At 41.2% G+C, this 10,621-nt stretch overlaps 1 protein-coding gene across 1 annotated transcript in view; it reads right to left on the reverse strand.

Moving 5' to 3' along the window:
• Nucleotides 1-10,247, reverse strand: part of LOC128298521 (Krueppel-like factor 12) — a 99,231-nt gene extending 88,984 nt beyond the window's left edge. Inside the window, exons 1-2 of the mRNA XM_053034277.1 lie at nucleotides 10,227-10,247; nucleotides 7,452-7,487 (exon numbers count right to left, since the gene is read on the reverse strand). Coding sequence (XP_052890237.1) covers nucleotides 7,452-7,487; nucleotides 10,227-10,247 — 57 coding nt within the window. The remainder of the gene's footprint in view (nucleotides 1-7,451; nucleotides 7,488-10,226) is intronic.
• Between the last annotated feature and the right edge of the window lie 374 nt (nucleotides 10,248-10,621).

Genomic DNA, 10,621 nt, shown 5'->3' on the forward strand with positions numbered 1-10,621 from the left:
CCCACCCGAGCGCACTGAAGTGCCAGCGACGTGGAAGCTTGAAAGTACTGCCGCCGCTGCCGCAACCATCAACGCACGCAGCCACATTTGATCGGTGGCCAGACACGGTTGGTTGTTGTTTCTTTCCCTTCCAATTTCTTTGAATCCTTCTGCTGGTACTTGTTTGGGTGCCCTTTGGCGGCATGAAAATGTGCGACTTCTGTCCGTCACGTCCGAGGGTAGTGAAGAAACTCTAAGCCCAGCCAGAGTAACCTCGTCCCAGAGCGAGACATTAAATAGATTGTGGCGAATGTGTGTTTGCCTTCCCTTTCCACGCAGCATCAAGCGCATTCTGGTCTACACTTGACCGGCATCCACGGTAAGTGCAAGCTGAAACCCCTCGTTAGCTCTCAAGGGAAGGATTGGCGGGGGAAAGGTTCCAACTGAACCGCCCATTCACGGTGCCCGCAAGCCGCAGAGGTCATACGCACATGTGGCAAACACATGTGTCTCCTTTTTGAAATCATTTTGCGCTAATGAAGCGGACCCACACTGCGCAATGGGTCACGCGCAAGCAAGAACACTCGGTTCCCATTCGCCTAAGCCACCCTGCAAGCCGGCTGCTCATTCTCAAACACAATCGCAATGACGCGGTGACAACAATTAAGTGCAGAGTCGCGGCAGGTTGGTTCCCCTGGTGCCCGGCGGTTGGTGGCTAGTTTTTGTTTCGTTTTTGACTGGCACAAAACGAATTGGTCACCACGCGAATGGCAATTTAATTGAAAGGACACGAACATTGATCCGGAATCGATTGGAGTTTTGGAGGGTGGAAAGGACGCAGGGTGGTGTTTGGTTAGTGTCTGTGCTTGTGTGAGTGCGCAATTGTGCCGGATTAACTTTTACCTACACGGGGGACAGTTTCTTCGATTGCGGTTTCGTTTGAATTCCCTTTGAATTGGTTGCTGCCATTTCGCCTTGACAGTTGGGGAAGGCTTTTGTGGGTGAGAAATTCGTGAACTAGATGAAGGGGTTCGAAATGGTCAAATTGAAATTCGATCGATTGCCGAGATTGTAGTCGCGAAAGTCACACACTTCGTTTGGTGGGTAGGAGATAGAAGAATAACATATGATAGTAATAAGTTTTCTATTGGGGAAATAATATTCAGTTATGACGAGGTATTTTTGGGGTAACTACTCTAGTTTTCGGCAGTATGTCTAGTTTTGGCAGTTTGGTCCAAAAGCCAAATTATATAAATAAAAATATAAATTAAAAAACGAAATTAGACCTAATGTTATCTTAGCACGTAAAAATAATGGAGGATGTTATACTTTTTCGTTAGGTCATCTCATCAAATAACAGAACTCATAAGCTCACAGCTCATAAGTAAACACATTTGTGATTTCGCCAAAGGATTATTTTTTTTACTTTACACCGCCGCTGGTGTCACTAAATATAGCGTCTGACGCGTGAAATTTTGCCTCGTAGTAACCAATTTTATAAAGTCTACATATATTTTGTATGTCAGCCATCAAATTTTGCCAGATAAAATCAATTTTTTATGCAGATTTTGAACATGAGTTTTTCTGATGAAAACTAGTAAAATTGAATAAAATGGTTTATATTATGAATTAATTATATGTGTTCAAAAAACGGTGTTACTAGAAAACCTTTCCCGAGTTACTAGAAAAAAGTAACAAAATGTAACTTCTCTTTAGGAAAATAATGAATTTCTCAAAAAAAAATACTTGACATACAAAATTACACGCCATAATTCTGCCATATTTTTTTTATTTGCGTATCTCGATTTCGGGTAACTTGAGAGTCGTATAACTCGAGAAATGACTGTATTTTTTTAAAAGAAGCAGCTGCACTAAGCTGCCGAAAATTGGAGCAGTTACTTTATACAGCTTCTGACATTCCAACGATTAGTACTGGGAACTTAAATTATGAAAAATGAATGCTTCCTAATTTAACATCTTATAGAAAAAAGCTGGATTTAATCTGTATTATGCTAAAATTCTAAAAGGGGACAGAGCAATTCAAGAATTGTCGTCATTGTACAACCAGTCGTCAATGTGGCAAAGAAACACTACAATTTTTGATTGTATATGCCAATATAGTGTGAATCATTATACAAGAGTTTAAAATCGTTATATCATATCTAGCTTGTATATCCTTGCCTATCCAGTGCTGCACGGATTTGTATATAATGAGGGAAATGATCTTGGATGGTTCTTGGTTGGTTATAAAGTCAAGAAATAATTATTTTGAAACAAACACAAACATCCAATTATTGCACAAATTCTATTATTGCACACTTAATATTCAAATATTGCAAAGTAGTCGAAATGAATAGTTGTACAATTTGTTTACAATTTTTATTACTAGATAGATCAGATCAGAGGAATCTGACTCTATGAGAATTATTGGTTTTTACTACATGTGATTCTTCCTGCAGTGTTAGAAGAATATGTTGGGCGTCTGAGGAACTTCTTTGTCTACTTTGTACTCAGGCGAAACGTTACCGTCGAGTTCGGAAAAATTATCATCGATTTTATAAATACTTTTTGTGTGTGCAATAAAATAGGATCCAATAACAAATTCAATTATTGAACATTGTACTAAAATAAGTGGCTTTGGTGTCGAAGGGTCCTACTGGTCTATGGCCATTTTCGATAAACAATTAAATAATTAAACAATTTTTACCAGTGCTGTAGCAAACATTTGTATCGGTGTCGAAAAAATCACAAAGGTAGCCTAATTTTGAAATGATTTAACGTATCTGCATCGGAAATCTTCCATATTTTAGGAATAAATTATGTCTTAAATATTATCTAAATAAAGTAAACTAGAAGAAGTAAAATAGAAGTAAAGCAATTTGAACACAGTGTGTAATAATTGGGAGGAGAGGAATAATTTACAATTTACATTTTTTATTATTATTATTATCATATCTTTCCATTTTAAAAAATTGCTTGATTCATTAAAGCTTTTCTAAATCATGTATTTCATAATTTATACTAATCTGACATTGAAAATATGGTTTATTTGTTTGTTCGACGCAAAGTTAGATATTGTTGAAAATAAAAATAAAATATCACTTCTCTGTATCAGGAAGCAATCGAATTAACCCCGTTTGATCCCGAGGAAGTTGTCACATTATTAAAATTACACCACACCCCTTTCAATGGAGGGACTACTGAGGTAAAAGGTGCTGGTACCTGTTGCTGTTAACCTCCTATTGTTTCTGCTGACTTGCATGTTCAACCTCCCAGTGGTTTTTGAACGAGAAATCCCCATTCCGTTCATTCAATGAACGAGCTTCGAATTGCTGCTACGGTATGACCAGTACATATAGGAATCAAAGGATTGGAGGAGATACGAACGGAAAATTTACATTCGATCGAAACACTCCGTAGTCACCTGAGATAGTGATTGCCGGGCAACATGTATCACCGTGTTTGCATGCACCCGAGCAGGGCTAAGGGTCCAATCGATCGATGCAATTGTTCCGAGTGTGTTTGCATTCGTTCCATTCCGCTCGTGTGGTGATTTGCGTCCGCGAGTTTGTGAGCCCTCGATGCGGGTGAACCGAACCCTGCCGGGCAAGAGGTCGTCTAGGAACAGATTGCTTTGTCACCCCGGCAGCCACGATCGTTTGAGACCTCCTGGGGCTTGAGAGATGCGCATGATAAAGCGTGTGTATCGATGGTGTTACCGGACGCCGTGTGTTAAACCAGCAGCACACATGCAATCCACCAATAAAAGATCCTCTATTCGCATCTGTTTCGGTTGGTGAAGATGCTGAAGTGGTTGATGCGGAGACAAATCACAGCATGAATGCATGGTGGAAGCGCTTGGTGTCATGCTCACACAATGGCACAATTGTGGCAGGTTGTCGCCATGAAATTGTATATTTACATAAGGTCTTGAACGTTCATTAGCGCATTTTTTGTTAAATAAAAGCTTACAGTGTTGTAACAGGAAGATTACAGTTGATTGTTTAGTGATCTAACAGAAAAAAAGGATAAATGTTTCGAAAATGCTTTACATTACACTTAATAATACAGTTAAGCTCCCTAATATTGTTACCACCTCAAGCGAAACCTTGCGCTTCTACCAGCTAGAAAAAAGTGCACTTTAAATCGAATCGAGAACAACTACAGAGTGCCATTGACAGCTTCGAGTGTGGATGGCAGTTAGAAGTCGTCTTAGCTCCGGTTTAGTGTTGGGAGCTACATTCCACAAAAGCAAACCCATGCTCATGTGGTTCACGCGAGTATGCATGCTGGTATTCGCTTCCGTTTCGGTTTGCACAATTATTTATAATTTTATTCGTAATCAATAAAACATGGACGCTCGTTCCCGACCACGCCGCCAGTCACGGTACGGAAAAAACAATAAATCCAGTTCAAATGCACCGGCTGACCGGTTAAGGTGGCTGGCCGAGAACAATCACAGCGTGAATGGGACAACAGTTTTACTTTGGAGGTTAAATTGTGAACAAATGTAATGTGTCTATGGTGCAATGTCTTGCGCTGAAAGGTGATACATACTAGTGAAAGGCAAAGAAAGCATCGAATCTTGGATACGCTTGCGTTTAATATTCTTCGTATGCAAATAAACCTACATGCTCACGAATTATTCGAACGTGTCACTTGTCTAAACTCACACGTGAGTACACATTTTGTCGCGGAAAATCTATGATAGCATGCATACATTGAACCAATTATTAACCAAACACACCAACTTCGAACTGACGAGCATGGGTTGTTTGTATTGACAATATTTATTAACTGTGAAGTTTGAATGACAGTTTCAAAATGCTGCATTTTGTAATTGGTTTTTTCTAAATTTTTCTTTTTGTTATAGTTTTGTTGAAATTTAGCTGAGACAATTCAGAATCATGGCCAGTTTTATGTTTTGAAGTTTTTCCTGTTATCTTATGGCGTTTTCATTCTCAGAATGAACTCCACATTTCATCGGAGCACAACGAGATCTACTTCAACTGAAAAGGACGATCATACACTCACGCACAAGTGGTTAATAAATTGTACGTTATGCGATTTTGCGATGAACGTGGCATTCTTCCGATTCGTGCCATAATACAACACCGAGTGCTTTTGCCACCTTCCCCCCAAAATAAAATAAAAACTGCTCTCCCGAACACGGCTCGAGGGGTTTACTGCTTCCCAAAAACCGGTTTTGTAAACGGGAACCACCCAGCAGTGAACTGTGATATTTTACAGTTTATTGCTTTATTCGACATTGATGCCACGATAACAGGCAATTATCGGCCAATGTTTATAGCTGGCAGCATGATTTATTCGCGATGGGAAGTGTTTAACGCAAAGGAAAGAAAAAGCAATCCCATCACTCGGCTGGATGGGGCGATCGAGAATCATACCTGGCTACGGTTTGGTGTGCTGAGATTTAGGTTAACATTTCAGCAAATCAAATTCAAACGAGATACAAACACATGCAGGCCGTCTTTCACCGATAAAAGACGACACAAGCCAGGCAAAGCATCACCACGGAAGAGCAACGCAGTGTTGTGTAGTTTTGCTCGAAATCAACCGTCCAGCATCGATCCCGATCAGCTGTGACTGTCAGTGTAATGGCTCGGGGGCAAACCAGACGACCTTCAGATCGCGACGAGGCGCGATAGCCAGGCCAGGCCGGGAGCAATTTTTGGCAGACCGTCGTAACGGACCGCCACTTAAGAGTATCGGCCGTCGCCTGCGGGTTTGTCGGTGATCGGTGAATGTGTTTTGAGCTCGTTTGGGAAAGGAAGCGGCACGAGAGTTTAGAGTGCGACCGGAGAGAAGTGATTTTCATAATTTGATCATCGACTACGAGGGTCGTCCTTTTTTGGGGGACATTCGCGTGGGTCAAGCGAGTGGATAGGTCGAGCGATCGGCTGTGACAACGGTGGCGTCTGTTCAACATCTTGTTAGTAGTGAACGATATGCTCTATGAACTCAAAATACTGGTTACATCTGTGAAGTTTTGAAAGTAAATATTTTAATTTACTATTCGTCGAATATATATATATATATATATATATATATATATATATATATATATATTCACTCATTGGAAGTTGCTGTTGTATGTAACAAATTGTGTAAGTTAGTTAATTATTTATTATTCTGTTTTATATGTTCGTGAAGTATCTCTTCGCATGTTTATCAAATTTTAAATAGTATCTTTAAGGTGGTTGTTGATAATTAGATTGTCAACAAACATTGGGATCTTACATTGGGATAAGAAGGACGAAAATACATTCAATATAAATACATGAACTACATTCTTACTAATATAATAAATAGGGGATCGTGTTTATTAAAATTAAATCTCTCGGTGTAGCCCATCAATAAAGATGTTGGTTCTCCATTTTCAAGGCGTTATTCCTTTCGATCTAGCTAATTCCTTTTGGTTATCTAAGAACCTTTCTATGTAAGAATTTTTCTCATCGTTAAGACTGGTTACACTCCCAAATCTCAGCTACGCACGATGTTGCAAGTTATAATTACAAAAAGTTTTTGATTTGTTAGCAAGTAAAAATGAAATTTTACCATTAACTTATCATGGGCTGGTATTAAATGATTGTTTTCAGCACAGTTTTGCATAAACCGAAGATGCGCATAACTAAATAAATAAACGCAATAAATTGCTACTCGCAAAAATTTCCAATTTGTCAATCAATTTGCTTATTTCACAACCGTTTCCCCCTCTGTAAGCTTAAACTTCCGGTAAACAGACTCCCCATCCTCAGCAACGGAGGTCACGACCGAGTACGGCACGCCATCGAACCGTCCCCGTGGGCACTTGGACGAAATCCAACTTCAGTGCCAGGGTTGCGGCACTTCCGAAGGCGATCGCGATCACCATTCCGGTACTTATCGACAACGACAAAACCACCCTCGAGAACAGGCACGCACCGGTTCGATTCGTAAACTGCCAACGGCACCTTGCAACCATGACCTCGATCGTGCCTCTCAACAGTGACGCCCGTCGAAGGAACAAACCTTAACGCCGGGTGGGTTTACAACTGCTCGTCTGCACCAACCCCTTTTGTCAGAGCTGCCTCGGCCGTGAGACGGCAAATTTTTTGGTTCATTCCAAAGAACGATTCATTTTCCTTATCGCCCGAATTAGATCGCTCGAGTGTGGTGTGAATGCACGAGTAGTAGGAGTTTAGCTTTTTGACGAATCACTCATAATTGAGCTGTTTTGTCTGGTGGGACGAAATGGTGACGAATTATGATTAGCAGCTGCTGTTCCGGAGGTGCATGTTGCAAACACAATAAAACATGGTACGATCAGTACAAGAAAAGAGCTACCGAAATTTAACACCTCGCACCTAAAAAGCAAATCAGATCTAGAAACTTGTGATCGATCATTCTTGTTTGCATAAAAAGATATATCAGAGTGTTGTATCGGACGGATTGATAAAATAAAAACTCACCTCTTTCGCAGACAGAGGGTCATTGCCAAGTCCATTCTGAAACGAGAAGAGAAAGCACATTAATTTAAAAGAAAAACAAAAAGTTACTACAGAAACCAAACCCTCCCATTTGGAATATAGATTTCATTATAATTTATTGTAATGTGGTTTAGCGCGACCATAGTTCGAAGCAACCGGAAAAGCCTTGTAGTTTATGTAGCGGGAAACGAAATTTTCAACCGACACGATCGCTCAAATCGATCACAACGGAACCGATTAACACTGGACCATCTGTATTGATTACGTGCTCGCGATCTTTCGGTTAGACGGTCTAGTTTGCGAGGTTGCATGATTAAATTTATTCATCCGCTTCTGCAGGGTGCGTGCGTACGGTGTGTTTCTGGCTATCGCTTCCATCGTTTGTTTCGCGTTCGAATGGGACGATCTATCAACGATTATAATTGGTAAAAACGGTTCCAAAACGAAAGAGATGGAGCGAAAAAACGCAAATCAGCGGTGTTGCAGAAGGGGTTAGACTATTAATTTAATCGCGAGTGTATAAATTGTGCAACCGGCGTCTTTTCATGGTCGTCAGAATGCAAATTTATTGGCATAAATATTCAAAATAAAAGATTCAATTAATTTACCATCAAGCAGTTTGGGTGGAATTTTGTATTGGAGAAAATCGGCATTGGAGGTATGAGTGTAGAAGACACCCAATAGGATATTTGTAAGTTTGTAAGTTGTTCGATATCACAAGTTTGAGTTGATAATAACACAAAAAACTTATAATGTAACATCATTTTAATATTATCCAATGAGAGAACCTAATTTCTATGAGAAGTTACACACAAAAAAAATCCTGACCCAAGCGAAAGGTCACCCCAACAGAACATCAACCCTTTATCTAATGATAGTAATTTACAACAATATTGCTGTACTATTGGAGCGTTTGTTACGATTTGTACAGAACCCATAATGTTGCTTCTCACGACCTTGAACGAACCCGTCAATGTTTGACACAGAAGAGCTTTTTGGATCATGTAATGATCACTTCACGGCTCGGTTTGTTCGCTAACTCCGTTAAACCTGTCAATTATTTCACCCGGCCAAAGCAAGCACAAACAAAGCAAAACCAATTCGGGAAGCTGACCCACCATAACCGAAACGGAGGTTTTGTTTTGTGCGAAAATCTCGTCCAGTGTTTCAGCCGAACTTGAACTTGCAGTTTTGGAACAAAGTCTCACGGATGTGGGAAGTTTCGCCTGGGGTTCACCTCCTTTTTCCAGGGTCGGATCATTTTGGCGAAGGATGATAAATCGTGCGCGCCTGTCTAATGTCTTTATTATGATTGTGTATTTTTTCTATAGCTCTCTTTCTCCCTCTTCCTCTACAGTTTTGATAGTTGGAATCAACCGAAAAGATCTGAGCTGGTGGAGAAAAAGTATACCCCCTGACAACAAGGCAGGAAAGAGTATCATATAATTTGCAGCCAACAATCATATGACCCTATCGATCCGTGCGTCGCTGATGTATTATAGATTACACAGACTTATCTCAACCATTTCGAGAACGTTTCACGCACCCAGAAGCTTAATTGGATACATGAAACGAATTAACCTCCTGCGCCAAATTGGGCGTTTTTTACCCACCAAACCAGGAAGAGTGTTGGCAGTGTTGTGTGAACATTGGATCTGTGGTATTTTTTCTACACTGTGCAGGTTTATTTAGTTTTCTTCCATTTGTTGCTCCATCATGGTGACAAGACTCACCCGCCTTTATTCCACCGACACACAAGGAATCGCCAAACACACTTGAGAGTGAATGATTGATGTCCGAGCGTCCCCTCCCCCCCGCCCCTCCCAACCTTCTCTTCCCCTCCGTTAACCCCTCTTGGGTGGGTAAATATGTCCGAATGCTAAAAGCGTTACACTGCAGTGAATGACGAAAAAAAAGGAAACGAAAGACTTGCGCGCTGGCCAAGACACGAACCTTCACTGACGGCACTGTACGGACTCTAATCGATTTGCGAGGGGTGCAACGCCAGACAAATCCGAACCCCGTTCATATCAAGAAATGGAGCAAGGACAAGCGCAAAGAGTTAGAATGGCCGTTCTCCGGAACCGAGATCGGAACCATAATCTAGAACCTCCCGTAAGTTTGAAGAATGAATGGAGTGACATTGTTCTGAGCGCCCGAGACACAATGCACCAAGATAGAGCGCGGGATAGAGACGTTGGTTGAGAATTTTATGTTCCGCTCACGATTCGTGTCGTGTTTGATTTCGTAACGATTTGTCATTAAAACTGACGTTTCTCATTATGTCCCGCTTATGTCCATTAGGTCGCTCACGAGGGCATGAGGGCCGGCATTGGCGGCTGTCCGTGTGTTTCGTTTTTTTGTTTTTATTTATTTTTACTAGATCCTTCCCAAGGTACATTGGCCCTTCGCTTTGCGGAAGGGTTTACAAGGAAGGCGTTTCGTTCCCGAACCCCGTGCGGCGTGAAGAATACGATATCGTTTTTGAGACCCGCTTCACCTTTCATAATGAGTGTCGGGTGGAATTTTCCGAAATTCTTCCGTATAGGTCACGGTCTCTTATCAGCATCGGTATCTGTCGACAAATGGGCACCAGGCGCGCACGGATTGGAGTTTCCACTCGCCCAGCATAATTAAAGAATAAAAATGCGTGACCACCATGCGCGTCCCATGACGAGGTCCGCACCGCTTGATGAGGCGTGCTTTTATTTCATCGTTACGTACGGTGTTTTTTATTTGCTTACTGCGGATACTTACTGCGGATACTAACTGCGGCATTGTGTTAACTCTTAGAGTTGATTAATTGGTGCTGGCCTAAGATGCACTTTATGCAGCTGACATTGGATCCGCTACAGTTTTGCGACAAAAGAACAACGATGAAAAAGCAAAAAAACACTAACCATGATTCAAAATCAACATGCATCCAAATCAAGCCGAAACGACTCATTTACTCAACTGCTGTTCCTGCCTTGAACGGTTTGTTGGGTATGTCGGTGGAACCCCCGTGTAGAAGACCATTTCTGTGTTTATCGTGTCGTTTAAGGTTCGCTTCCACATGTCGGTGTGATTATTTGTGCAGCCTTTTTGCAAATTAATCCAAAAGCCCCGTACGAGTCCGTACGAACATGCATGAGCTTTAATTCGTTTGCCCC

The sequence above is a fragment of the Anopheles moucheti genome, chromosome 2 (genome assembly GCF_943734755.1).
Source record: "Anopheles moucheti chromosome 2, idAnoMoucSN_F20_07, whole genome shotgun sequence".
NCBI lineage: Eukaryota > Metazoa > Arthropoda > Insecta > Diptera > Culicidae > Anopheles > Anopheles moucheti.